This window comes from Balaenoptera acutorostrata, chromosome 9 (genome assembly GCF_949987535.1).
Source record: "Balaenoptera acutorostrata chromosome 9, mBalAcu1.1, whole genome shotgun sequence".
NCBI lineage: Eukaryota > Metazoa > Chordata > Mammalia > Artiodactyla > Balaenopteridae > Balaenoptera > Balaenoptera acutorostrata.
In genome coordinates this window covers 28100233-28115032 of record NC_080072.1, presented here as the reverse complement: position 1 = coordinate 28115032, position 14800 = coordinate 28100233, and the positions used below count along the sequence as shown (strand labels likewise).

The window sequence follows — 14800 nt, the reverse complement described above, 5'->3', positions numbered from 1 at the left end:
AAAACGTGATCTCCCATTCCCTAAAACAACCAACCGCACAACTATAAAGTTCTACTGTTCCTCCTTTATTCTTTATCCTCCACCATCCAGAAAGCTGCTCAATACAGAAACCTGTTAGTCATCTTTGATTCCTACTGTCAACCTTCCTTGGTCATATCAATTCCACCCATTATAGTAATCTCTTGATTCATTCCATTCTCTTTATCCCAATCACACTTAGCCAATCCATTCTCTTGCAGGATACTTTTTAGCCAAACGTAATGATCAAATATGATTATTATGTCATTTCTTTACCTGAAATTTTTCGATGATTTCCCATTATCCTTAAGGAAAAAAAAAATTCATCTTAAAAAAAATCAATTAGACTTTTATCTAATTTCTCTAGTCTCCTCTTCTCTTAGCACTATGCATAAATTATGAGAACTATTTGCACAGTAGCAATGAAAGCAGATTTACTGAAGGAGGGGAGGGAGCTTCCTTCTCAGGGTAAACTTACCCAGGATTCTCTATCTCAGTTCAAGTTATGTATTCTGTATTTGTCCTCCACAGCATTTAGAGTATACTTTATTATCCTATCCACCCACCTATCTCTCCCAACTGTGAACTCAAAGAGGGTAGAGACTAAGTATTCTTTCTCCTGTAACCTAGTACATAGCACACTCCATGAGATTTACTATGTGCTCAGTAAATAATTGTTATTAATCATTTAACACCACACCTAAACATATATCCTTTTAATTCTTCCCTTCCATAAAAACTTCATTTATTCCAATGTTTATATTATACTCTACATACTGGTAAATTCAAGTATTTGGGATTATTTGCTTTGAGAGCAAAGGTTTTGTCTTTGTAAAAAAAAAAATAGGACAGATTAATTTATTCTATGATAATGTTATACCAAAGATATATCCTAATTTCAGGAATGCCTTGGTGCACACATATGTCATGCTTCCTGGATTACAGTTAAAGCTGAAAAACAATTTTTCACTTCTAGTAATAAGGTTAAGAAAACTAAAGGCTGAAGTAGGGGCTCCCCTGGTGGCGCAGTGGTTGAGACTCTGCCTGCCGATGCAGGGGACACGGGTTCGAGCCCTGGTCTGGGAAGATCCCACATGCCGCGGAGCAACTGGCCCCGTGAGCCACAACTACTGAGCCTGCGCGTCTGGAGCCAGTGCTCCGCAACGAGAGGCCGCGACAGTCAGAGGCCCGCGCACCGCGATGAAGAGTGGCCCCCGCTCTCTGCAACGGGAGAAAGCCCTCGCACAGAAACGAAGACCCAAAAACACAGACAAGAAAAAAAAAAAAAGTCTGAAGTAAAGATTAGAAAACAAGGGAATACGTAGTAAAGAAACCTATAAAAATTCAATATTTGTAGTACTTCAAAGTTTTCAGAGCAGCAAAACTATCTGAGAAGTTCCTATTTGATATTAGATTGCTTTGTCACTTTTTGGTTTCGTCTTCTTAGTATAATTATTTACTACAGGACAGAATTAACATATATTGTTCAATGTGTTCACTTTAACTGCTATGGTGTTTTCTATGTGTTAATCTTATCTCCCCCAAATGAGAACAGTTTTTACTTCTATAGGCCTAAAATGACAAGGTTAGCTCCAAGCAGACAGTAAACACTCAACAGCTATTTACTGAACAATTTAGATTACAGATTTATACTGGTGAGATTCTAAATGAAAGCATCTAAACTTTGATCAAGCTTTGCAGCTGATATATTGTTAAATAGCAAGGTGTCGTTTTAGTTTTTCTTTTCTGAACATTTTTCTTTAAAAAACAAACAAAACCCAAAAACCTTCCCAAATGAAAAACTCTAGTCACTATTTAGCAATATAATCTCAGTTTATCAAATAGAATCAGCCAAAAAGTCTTAACAGGTCACTGAGATTTAAAACAATTCAACGGCAAGAATTTCCATGAAGTCTGGATGTATTTTAAAAGTATCACAGATCACTATCAAAACCAACAATAACTATTAGTGCAAGCATAATTTGTGAGTCTTTTTTAGTTTAGACACTTGTCAATCATGAATGCCTTTAAAAATCAGTTACTCCAGTCCCCTACCCCCGGCCAGTTCAAAATTTTGAAAACAAAATTTAAATCGAAGGACGCAGTTCTAAATTACATGTCTTTTTCAATTTTAATAGGAATTAAACTTCCTATTCTAATCAGCTCTTTATTCAGAGTTCATAAATCACTTGAAAAAGAAAGCACGTACACATCTAACTCTTATCAGTTTTTCGGGGAAAAAAACCCCTGAAGTATTTTCTGTTGTTTGCAGGTGCCTTAACAGCAAACGACAATTAAATGTGTGAACAAGGTTGTCAGAGTAACACTTATCATTCACACCACTTATGGAAAGGCGCTCTAAGACTTCCAGAAGCACTAATTAAAATTAACGAAAGCTACTCACGGCGACTTGTCAGAGGGGTACATTTTGTCATTTGCTGTTTGAAACGGGGGAAAACCAAATCGCCTCAAAGCTCAGGAGTTTTTACTCTAACGTCTAAATCCAACCCACCTGTCACAGGCACTGAGGAACCAAGCCCAGGGGCTCAACAAGCAAGTCGCTAAGGTAAGAGTTCCAATCCCTTCCATATTACACAACCATTCAGAAAAAAACCTGAAGAGGATGGCGGAGGGAATTTTCTCCCAAAAAAATCAGAAAAGGGGTGGGATAGAGTATCCTCTTTAATACTGAGCGGAGAAAAGTGCAAGGTCCTACTGGTATTTGCTTGATATACCGCTCCACCAGCCTTTTCTTTAACTCAGCGTGAATGAGGGCACTCAAAACGAGAAAAATGTTGCATGATATTACCCACCTCTAGTCTCAAAGAACGCCGAAGGCTCTCAGCCAGTACTCAGGGGGATCTCTTTCTCACCTGGGCCTTGAAGAAGTCCGTCGTCCTGACGTAGAATGCACTTTTCAGTAATACGCCTTGCCATTGGTTGACTCGGGAGGGAACTCTTACTCCTACTGGCTTCGGGAGCCGAGGAGGCGGCAAGGAGGCGGGAGTTCGGGGCTGGCTCTGACAGACCCGAGGCTTGAGCTCCCAGAGTTCCTATTGGGTCAACGCGCGAAGCGTCAAGATGGCGGCAGCGGCGACCTGCGGCACCGGCACCAGGAGTACTGGGTCTGTGGTGGTGGCGGCTAGCAGGAGCAACGTCACCAGCTTCCAGCGGAGGGGTCCTAGAGCCAGCGGTACCGACAGCGGCTGCTCTCGACTGGTGTCCATCGCGGGGACACGACCGTCGGTGCGGAATGGACAGCTGCTGGTATCAACCGGGCTCCCAGTCCTGGACCAGATCCTAGGTCGGTTCAGAACGGAGATCTGGGTTCAACAGAGGGAAAACTAGGGTGGGGACCTGCCCGGGGGAGCCACCCTGACCCCACATCTCTCTCTGACCTCTCAGCCTTCGGACGTGGAGAGGATAGCCCGGTCTAATGGAGATGGAGGGGAGGAAGGGAGACTTCTAAATGATGTTAACTAAATCTGTTTTCGTGCTCCCACTTCCTACTCTGGTGCCCGCCAGCTTTTTTCTAGATTACGACAGGAAACCTACGTGCTTTTACCCTGACATGCTTCCTAGTCAAGGGGAATCATTAATGTTTGGAGACGGTTTGGCATTGATCTAGTATCCCGTCCTGGTCTGTGAATGTACCCTTCTGCCAACCCCAGGTAGCTCACGGTTTGGACTAAGAAAAGTTTGTATCAGTTGTGAGAGATGGACTTCATTAGAAAATGCTGAAGAAAGTAACTTCCCCTCTTCACCACCAGGCTGCTTATCTCCTGGTTCTGAATCTTTAAACAAATTATATTGAGTTTAAGAGAATGTGTGTTAAAGGCTTATGTGGATCCAAAGTAGTTAAAGCCGGTCTTTGACCTTAGCAGTCATACCCAGCATCTGCGTTAAATATATGCATATTTGTTTTTGTTATTTTTTCTTCTATATATTTTGCTTCCCAGAGTTACATCTCAGACAATATGTTTAAAATTAATTCACATTTGACAAGAAAAGAAGTCCAGTTTTTAGGCTTTCCTGTATAATCTCTGGAATTTTTCATAAGAAGGCTACTAAAGAATATGCTTGATTCATAACTTATGTTGAAAAGATTGAACAGATTAGATTGGTAGGACAAAGCTGCGGTGTTAATAAGGCTTGTAAATTAGTTAATTCCTATCAGAATGCTACTTTACTAAAAGTGGTCCATGTTTATATTTCATAACATTTTTATAGGGTGAGATGTGTCAGTTAAGCCTTGTACACTTTCATAAAATATTACAAATGCCATTGCTTGTTCTTGTACTTCCCTTGACATTTTCTCTCTGTAATTTTTTTCCCACAGGTAGGCTTTTCAGATAGGTTTAGTGCAATAGAAAATGACGAGGCCAATGAAAAAGAGTATGGCTTCTTGCCTCTGTTATTTCATCACCTTAACTGGATCCTGGTTATTTCTACATAAATCTAAGTATTTTCCCTTAATTGTTTCAAGACTGTTGCCTTCCTCAATTGCATGGTACTATAAACAGAAATGATTCAAAATATATAGTTAGCAAATATTTGTCTCATTTTCTTTCCCTTGTGAGCCTTACTTGGTGTCGTCCTATATTTAAACTTAAAGCTTGGAGGCTGTTCCTAGTCTTTAATTTTTTTTTTTTCCTTTTCGTAACTCAGTGGAGATATGTAACTTAATTCACTTGATCTTGAAACTCTCCAAACAAAAAGTTCACATTTTTAACATTATACTTTCAGTTCCTCATTAGAATAACAAAATGTGCCTAGCACAGTACCTGGTGTGTAGTAGATTCTAAATAAGTTCTTGGTTGAAGGAAAAATAATGTGTAGGAAAAAACCTGGACAAGAGTTATGAAACACATAGGATGGAATTATGTGTTTGAGTTCTAAAATCAGACTCAGAGATTAACATGAACAGGGTCACAAAACTAGTGACAATCTGGGCTGATCTTTAAGCTCCACATTTAGTGCTCTGCACTATGCTGCAACTGTTTGAAATTTCTGAGAACTCTTTTCAAGTGTTTTTAACCATTTATTGAATCTAAGCCTAAAGATTTAACCATATAGTCTCTTAAAGCACCCACCAGAAAGGTGACCCAAAGCACCTTCCTCATGTGTTTCTACAGTGATATAAACTTGAACTGTAATTTAAAATTTTTCCAGATTTGCTTGGGGATGGGGACTCTAATAATTTGACTCTAACAAGCTTATGCTAAAAATTAGTGTTCATTAAGATGATTGAAATAAGTATCAGTTTTTGGGTATTTTGAAATATGTTTTGCATGTGTGCAGTTAATTCTCAAATTGCACAGAAGTTGAAGACATTGTTATAATAGGAGTTACTACATTTGGAATAATAAACTGTCCAGAAGTATTTCAGTTGTTGTTAACTTCTTAAGGCATTTTTGTATTTTGATTTTTCTATTTTGTGTGGCCCTATGGAGCAAACCCTATACATTTGTTTTTCATTAAACCATTATTTGAATGTGAAACATTTGGCTGCTAATGTGTATACACAAAAGTAAAAGCAATTCAGATTATATTGTTGTTCTAAAATGTTATTTGACTCAGATTGTGACAACTCTAATATAAACATATTGTGACAAAATGTAATGATAGTAGGATTTTATGATATTAGAATGATGAAACTATACTGTGATATTGTGATTCTTGCCTATATATATTCTGTGGTTACTGCGTAACAAGTAAATATTGTATTGTCACTGACGTACACTGCAGTGATATTTTACTACTGCCACTGTGACATTATTGTAATTTTAAGTGCAGATGCAAAACATATTTGAAAGGCATAATATAGGCTAACTGAATATTAGTTATTTGATGATATGCTAATATTTCCATTGCTTACTCCAAAGTGTTTTATAAATTTGAGAATTCCCTATTACTGCATCTTTTACATGATCTAATTGTATTAAATATTTTTGTTCTGACAGCTTATTTTATTGTTAGATATCGATATACCTTTCCCAAGTTGGCTAATTTTTTTTTTTTAAACTTTTGGGTTTATTGATTGATTGATTGATTGATTGCTTGCTTGCTGTGTTGGGTCTTCGTTTCTGTGCGAGGGCTTTCCCTAGTTGCGACAAGTGGGGGCCACTCTTCATCGCGGTGCGCGGGCCTCTTACTATCGCGGTCTCTCTTGTTGCGGAGCACAGGCTCCAGACGCGCAGGCTCGGTAATTGTGGCTCACGGGCCTAATTGCTCCGCGGCATGTGGGATCTTCCCAGACCAGGGCTCGAACCCGTGTGCCCTGCATTGGCAGGCAGATTCTCAACCACTGCACCACCAGGGAAGCCCTGGCTAATTTTTTAAGTTCTGAGATTTCCTAACCCAGTTTCTCAATCCTGCCTTTCCAGGACATTTATGTTGTTATTTGAGGACACTATATGTAAATATTTCATTTTTCTTCTTCCAGGAATTTCCAAAGAGAGATTATACAGTAGGTAAAGGATTCTGGCAGAATTTCACTTTTTCTAGGATATATAGTCCATTTTAGGACCATATTAACCCCCAGGCTCATCCTTCAAAAAGATATTGGAAGGAACGATGACTTCTCAGGTTTAACTGGCTTAACTCTGTGCTGTTCAGAACTTTTTAAATTTTGACAGTCAAGTGAATAGAAGTAGGGATTAGGGTTAAATAATAGTCCAGGAAGAGGACTCTGAAGAAGCTTGAGGGTAGCTGCCATTTTCAACACTGCTGTGAAAAAATAAATACTGGTGGTTGTAGTTCCTTTGCTCCACTATATCTTAATCTGGAGTGTGGGATGATATGCATTGATCTTGGATTATATATTTAACATAATCCTGGTTATGACATTTTAACAATTGATAGCTGTACATTTAAAGTAAAAGTTTATTCCTTTGTATTGCTATGTAAAATTGTTTTGTGTAATTTAATCTACAGAACCATTCTCATTGCTGATGGCTTGTCTTTTTTGATTCCCATATTTGCCCAGCCAGTAGTTGTGATAATCAAGAGTTGTTGGGATGTTTCATACCTCCTAGAGAGAGAAGAAAAAGTAGACCTGTTAATGACATAACTGCAATTTAATTTGAAGTGTGGCATTAGTAAAGTAGTTAAGGATATTGCCATGAACCAAGAATATGAACTGGTTTTTTACGTTGCATTTTCCCTAAAATGCCTTTCTATAATTTTAAGCAAAACCATTTATAGAGAGCACTGGAAAGGACTGGTATAAATCACTTATCTTTCCTGATTTTTATTTCTTTTCCCTTTTACTTCCTCTAACTTTGAAAAAGGAGTTGCCCTTGTTGTAAAATAAGATACCACTTCTGGACCTTAATATTCTAATATATTAATTTGACCTCATTTACCCTAAATTTATAGCTTAATTAAAGATTTTTTTGGGGAAGGGTGTGGGATTGAATTTTCTCCCTCTAAATTAATATATCACTTTCTAACTAGTCACATGAATTATTTTAATTCTTTCCTTCATATTTAAAAAAAAATAGAAAGATATTGGCACTTAAAATCTTAAATTTTCTGATGTTTTTACACTATCAGATTTTTTTCTAGTTTTAAGACAAAATGCTGTCATTTTTTTAAAATGTAAAAGCTTGATGAAATTAATACTTTAAGATATCAGACTTGCAAAGTATCTTCAAGATTTCAAACTCATGTAGTCTTACAAGTTGATAAAATATTCTACCCGTATTTTTTAGTAAGCTGGAGAATAACTTAAATATACTTCTTAAAAAGGTCTAGAAGTAAAACCAACAGTTTATTTGCTTAGTGACTTAGAATATTGATGATTTCTCTAAGATATGATTAAAGAGAAGAGGAGGCCATAAACAAGACCATTTTACTCCTTTGTATGTTTCATTATAGAAATAAGATGAGTGCTTACTTAACCCATTACTTACATGTCAGACATTTTAGTGGACTATTAGGAACTATTTTATTTCTATTTTAATTGGGAACTATTAGTGTGAAATCTGTGTTGCTTTTGAAGTTACTAATGGATTACTGAATTTAAAGATGTATTAAAACTAACTTTTGTTGAACATGCCATGTCAAGACATCTTGTCATGGTTGGTTGTTGAAGCTTTTCAATTTTTGGTAGGGAGCATGACTACAAACTTATTCAAATTTACTCTAGTTTAAAATATAACTAGAACCTCAGTATATCAAGTGAGTTATTTCAAAATACCTTATACAGAAGTATTTTGGGGAAATGTGGGGTCTTGTCACACACTAAAATGAAGTTTGGAAGACTAGAGGAACTTTGCTGCTATGTGTGTGTGTATGTACATGTCAAATAATTTTACCTCATATACATAGAATAAAAACTTGATTTACAAATAATTAATAAGGTGGCTTCTTATTTCCCATGACCAACCTTCCAAATGACCAACGTTTACTAGGGCCAATTCAACTTTGAGTCTAGTGAATTTACATTATATAGCCCATTAGAAAAAAAGAAAGTTGCCTTTTTGTAAGAGAAGTCCTGATAGAATATTAATTTGGCTGATACAAGTCATTAAACTGTCTTCATATTATCTTGTTTTAAGTAATGTTCAAATTTTCCAAACATCAGAATTTTAATATATGTGAGATTTTAAGAATTCGAGAGGTGGTTCCTGAATTATCAGGAACAGTGGATTGTTCTGACTCATTCTTACAGAAAACTACCTTAGCCTAGTTTGATTTACTGTTAAGGTGATGACCATTTATCTAATGATACAGTTTTAGTGTATCATTTAGTTTCTAGTCAGAAAATAATTGCCAGACTCGTAAGGGTAGCTCTTACTGTACCTCCTTGGGCAAGTCACCTGAGCAAGGTATCACTTCATTTAATAGGGAAACTATTTCTTTATCTGTTCTCATTATTTCCCTGTGAATATAATTCACAAAATACTTCTCTAACTATTCGACTTGGAGGCCTTATATAAATTCCTAATTTGAGGAGACATGAATGTAGACCCAAAGAAGTTTAGATAAGAAATCTAAATCCTTCCTATAAAAATTAAGTTATAGAAAGAAAGACAGCTAACTTTTTTATAGTACTTGCTGTAGACTAGACACTGCAGTATCTGTTATGTGCTTGTATTATTTCATCTCAAATACACAAAATGATGATAACGTAGTTAAATGTTTATTTTTGCACGTAAGGGAAAATAGTGAAGTAAGGAGTTGGAAAGTGTGATTTGAAGTGTTTAAAATGGATTAAGAAGTTAGTAGTGGTCTATATGTAGCACAAACTATAAAATTAAATATTTAGTCTAATCTTGTCCCAAAGAAAATTTGCTCTGATCCTTAATGGTTATTATCATCACACGTATTTCAGTTTATGTTAATCTTTTAGTTTGACCAACATTTGGGGTTATCCTGTGTAGTCTGATGTGGCTTTAAATGCTAAAATGAAGGAACTTACCTCAATGTGAAATTAAAATACACATTTGATTCTATAAAAAATCCACTTAAAAATATATAAATATATTGGTTTCATTTTTTTAAAAATTGTTTTCTAACAATTTGGAATGTTTTGTTTATAAAGTCCCCAAATGTTGGATTGTATTCTGTGTGCATGCATGTTACCAAATTTCAAATTCTTTGAAACATAACAGTTATTTACGCTTATTTGCAAGGCAAAAAATAAGCACTATCAAATGAATTTTTCATACTAAGTTTTTCTATATAGTGTTCGCCACTACAAACTTTTTTGGGGAAAAGTTCTTTATTGTTATTCTAAATGTTTCACCGTTTTGTGCAAACAAACAAAACCCTAGTAATATTGTCTTCAACTGTCCAACAATTTTTAGTTTCTTTTTAAATTAATTATACTTTAAGTACATTTCATTCTTTGTGTACACATTCTTAAATTTTTAAGTGAATTTGTTAGCGTTTGCAACATTAATTATACATAGTAATACTTTTACAAGTGGTTTTACAAACAAAATATCAGGAGTCAAATGGTTGAATGTCTTTATCTTTCTGATGTTGTTCTAGTTTCCTAAAACTTGATTTTAAATTGATTTTTAATAAACTTTGAGTTATATGTTTATGATCATATTACCCTAATTCAGATATTTAAAATAACATTTTCTAGTAAAATTGAAAATGTGTTTTGTGATTGTGGTGATTGTGCCTTTTTTGTTTGAAATGACAAAAATATTTAGAGTATGTCCTGACTTTGTGTATATTATTAATAATGGAAAAAGAATTCGTTTTAATTATCAGGGTTTTTTTTTTCCAAGGCTTATTAAATTTGAGAATAAATATTAAAGTGGAATTTCTATTATAATAACCTTTCTTTTCTATGTTGTACTTCTGTTGTAGTTAAGTTACTGTGCACATTTAGGTCTCAGCTATTGAGCTAATTTATTAGCAAGTGCTAAATATAACATTTATGGAATGCTTAACCGGTTATGTTGAATGCTGCATGGTCCTAACACAGGAGAAAGGAGGCTAGTACAGTATATTATGAAAGTAATTGTAATGTGTAGTGTATAATTACACATAATAGGTAATTATTTCATAATAGCACCTTAAGCAAAGTATTGCAAAGGTAATTAAAATGTTGTTTTTAACTGCAATTTTAAAGTTATTGAAGTACCTGTCCTTGCTAATGCCTAACTTTTATGCTAAAGATAATGTGAAAAGGTAGATTAATTTTCTTCTTGGTTTTGTTTTATTTCCAGGTGGAGGTTTGGCCGTTGGAACAGTTCTTCTAATTGGTCAGTATAGCATACATACTTTGCTCTTCCCAATCACAGTTTTCTGTTGTGCATAATGATTTTATGGGTTTGCCTATTCTGAAATTAAGTATTTAACACTCTACAAGAGTTAAGTTAAATTATACAAGAGCTAAGGTAAATTAAAGAGGAATTGCCTTAAGTTCTAATTTAAATTAAAATGTTGATCTGAACTTGAAATGAATTAGGAAAATATATATATGAAAATGTAGCTCTTATAATTTAAAAATGTTCACAGTGCTTCGCCCTCCATTTGTTTTAAAAAAACTAAAATTAATGCCAATAGATTTTTTGGAGAATCTCAGTACTTAGAGTGGGATTATTACAGTGATTCATTTGATAAGTTGATGTACACATAAGCCCATTGTATATATCACAGATTTTTATCATAATTGTCTTCTAATTGAAAGAAAAGTAACAAACTGATAAATCACATCTTTGTTCATCTTTAAAGCTTCATTGGTTCTTAGTTAAATACACATACATAGCCCTACTTAGCTTTTTTTTAAGTTTAGATCATAGAATCTTGGAATTGAAATAAACCTTGTCAGTTATATAATCAAAGCTCCCATTTGGCCACAAATCACTTTTCCATAATCCTTGACAGATATCAAACACCATTTGAATACAGATTATCTAGTTTAAAGGGCTCACTACTTTACAAAGCAATGCTTTGTTATTGAAAATGTATGATTTATTAGAAAGTTCTGTATATTAATGTTCAATTTGTATGCCTGTAACAAGTTTGTTGTTCCTAGTTTTGTCCTCTGATACTTTTTCACATGACACTCTTAAAATATTTGAAAATAACTATTTAATCACCTCAAATCTTCTCCAAACTAAATAGATATAGTTTCTTAAACTGGTTTCACACTCCTCACTCTCCTGGTTGTTCTCGTGTCGCACCTTTTGGTCTGACATTGTCTCTTTAACTGTGCCTAGAACTGAATACAATACTCCAAATTTAGTGTGACCTATGCTTAAATTCTAAAAATGGTCATGTCAGTTGCATTTTTTAAATTTACCTTTTAGTAAGTAAAGAATGATTGAAGGAATTTTGGGAAAAAATAATTCACAGTTTTGATATAAGTATATAAATACAGAAAATATAAAAGGACATGTAGAAAAATTGCACTGTCCTTTCAGTTCCTCACTCCCCATACCCAGGGACAATATTGTCCTGGGTTTCCCACCCAAATATTTCAACATAACTAATATACATGGGAGCATTCAGCACCTTGCTTTTTCTGCTTAATACATGTTAGAGATCAGTCCATGTGCATTCATATAGATATACCTCATTCTTCTCGACAACTGAATAGGATTTTATTGTATGGTTATGCCACAATTTACTTAAATCATTCTCTACTGATAAGTTTAACTCATTATTTTCTGTTACTAACAATTCTATTGTACAAGTCTTATATATAAGGTCTGCATACACATATAAGTATATAGTATCTATAGAATAAATTCCAAGATATAGGCTTACTTGATAGAAGCATGTTAAATTGTATTAGATATTAGATTGCTCTGCCAAGAGGTTATGCTACCTTATACTTCAATCAACTGTTATAAGAATATTAGGTTACCCTTACCCTTAACAACAATGCGCATTATCAAACATTTTAATCTTTACCAGTCCAAATAGGAGAAAAGTGAAGAATGGCATTTCATGATTTGAACCTGGGACTTTTCTCTTTGATGAACAAAAATCTGGAGATTATTATAATGGTTTAAAAAATATCCAGCTAAATTTTTATTCTTTTCTCCAGGGGAAGTATGTGTGAATGATACTAAGAATCCAATGACGACTGATAATTCATTCAAAAAATGTTCGTTGAGCACCTAGGTGCATGCTAGATATTGGGGTTACAAATATAAATGAGTTACTCTCTTCCCTTAAGGAGGAGACATAAGTAAAGTAAATAATTACAACATAAGTTAATACCATAATAGATGTGTTTATTATTACTACACTTTATTGTTGATTGTAGCTGTACAAGGGACCGCTATTGACTTTTGTATATCCATCTTATAACCAGCAACTTTTGAATTGTTTGTAGATTCACTTGAATTTTCTAAGTAGGCAATCATCTTCTGCAAACATTGAAAATGTTATTTCATAACAGATTTTGGTGTTTTAAAAGTGAGTGCTGGGGCTTCCCTGGTGGCGCAGTGGTTGAGAATCTGCCTGCCAATGGAGGGGACACGGGTTCGAGCCCTGGTCTGGGAAGATCCCACATGCCGCGGAGCAACTAGGCCCGTGAGCTGCAACTACTGAGCCTGTGCGTCTGGAGCCTGTGCTCCGCAACAAGAGAGGCCGCGATAGTGAGAGGCCCGCGCACCGCGATGAAGAGCGGCCCCCGCTTGCCGCAACTAGAGAGAGCCCTCGCACAGAAACGAAGACCCATCACAGCCAAAAATAAATAAATAATTTTATAAAAAAAAAAAGTGAGTGCTTCCATAACAAATATAAAATAAAAATATGGGAGTGGCTTTAGAACCAGGCAGTGGGCAAGGGCTGGAACGATTTTGAGGAACACATTAGAAAAAGCCTAAATCACTGTAAACAGATCATTAGTAGAACTCTGTACTTTGAGGACACTGCCAATGAGGATGAAAAGGAAGAAGGTCCATGTTACTGAAAGCTGGAGGAAGAGAATCCTTGTTACATAGTGACAGAAAGCTTAGCGTTGATGTCGGCAGTTATGCGGAAACAACACATGTCTAATGAACTTGGTGATCTAGCTAAGGAGATATTTTGACAATATATAATAAGGAAAAATCAAATAAGAATAACTAAAGCACAGTGACAGATAAAAAAAAAGGGTCTGCCTTTGATGAAATATCAATTCACCAAGTATTAAACTAGGTATTCAATAACTATTTGTTGAATTAATAATTGCATAAAATAATATAACAAGTATAAAGCAAAGGCCTTGCCTTTATAGTCTGGTCTTTCCATAAAGCTAATATTTTTAATCGTCTCATTATTATTTATGCCCTACTATCAACTTCTTCTAAGTGTATAAGATTTTTAAAAATATGTATAACTTAAGTAAACTTAGTTTTATTATCTGTTAGCTTGTTTTCTCTAGGAAATCTTAAAACAAAATTTGGAAGCATTTTTACATTTCTTTGAAAGATTAGATTTGCAGAAGGAATCTTATCTACTAGGTTTTCTACTTTTCTCCGTTTCCTGGTCAATACAGCTTGTACAACAGATGAATTCTGCCTTAAGAAATGGATGAATAGTCCAAAATACAAACCAAATATGGAGATTTAAGGTCAGTGGTTAGGAGCTTAGGCCATTACTATACTGCTCATCACTCAAAGATTTTTTTATTCCACAAGTGAGAGAAAATTAAAGCCTGAAGATGATTTGCATTAATAAGTTTTTACTACAGACTGTGAACATTTTTACCATTCTCTCATTTACCAAGGCAACTCTGTGTCTCAGTGTGTACATGCACATGAGTGTGGGGTAACAGAGTAGTGGATTTACGGTTCAGAAGCAATGTAACTATGGAAACTGGAGACAGTGAGCACTGCCAGAAAACCCATGGTAGGTCTACTTTAGACCTTCGGAATGCAACAAAATAAATGAATATGTATACTTAAAATGCCCTTCTCTGAGGAATAGATTGAAGAACTAAGGGGCTCCTACATTTACTTTGAAAATCAAAGATAGAGTTTTCTTAAAACATGTTTCATCCTTCAGTACTGGAATAGGTTTTGAGATGTTTTATGTTTAAATCGCTTTCTGACAGTCTGGTACACGGGTAAATATGGAACACCTGAAAGGTATCAAAAGTGAAAGGATGGCATAAATATTTAAAGTTCACACAGCTTCTTTTTACATAAAGGATCTTGGTCTATATGTGAAGCTATCGAGCATCAAAAAGATTTAATAGAAGTCGGTAATTGAAATACAAGTTATGTGACATTTATGAAAGCATTATTTTTAATTTAATCTCTTAGGTTAATTATATAATTTTAGATCTAGAAGTAGGAGAAAAATAATATGCTTT

At 34.9% G+C, this 14800-nt stretch overlaps 2 protein-coding genes across 8 annotated transcripts in view; one reads left to right on the top strand and one right to left on the bottom strand.

The window, feature by feature from the left end:
- IMMP1L (inner mitochondrial membrane peptidase subunit 1) overlaps positions 1-2960 on the bottom strand; it is a 74541-nt gene extending 71581 nt beyond the window's left edge. For 5 of the 7 annotated variants that reach the window (XR_009009200.1, XR_009009201.1, XM_007181012.3 and 2 more), the window contains exon 1: positions 2832-2926. Coding sequence is in view for 1 of the 7 variants with exons in the window: in XM_007181011.1 (XP_007181073.1) it covers positions 2892-2955 (64 nt within the window). In the remaining 6 variants the exon portion in view is untranslated. Of the gene's footprint in view, positions 1-2831 lie in introns of all 7 variants that reach the window. The other 2 variants (XR_450901.2, XM_007181011.1) reach the window with 1 other exon arrangement.
- A 109-nt stretch (positions 2961-3069) lies between these two features.
- Positions 3070-14800, top strand: part of ELP4 (elongator acetyltransferase complex subunit 4) — a 225457-nt gene continuing 213726 nt past the window's right edge. The window contains exons 1-2 of the mRNA XM_007181016.2: positions 3070-3322; positions 10713-10748. Of these exons, the coding sequence (XP_007181078.2) occupies positions 3100-3322; positions 10713-10748 (259 nt within the window). The 5' untranslated portion in view covers positions 3070-3099. The remainder of the gene's footprint in view (positions 3323-10712; positions 10749-14800) is intronic.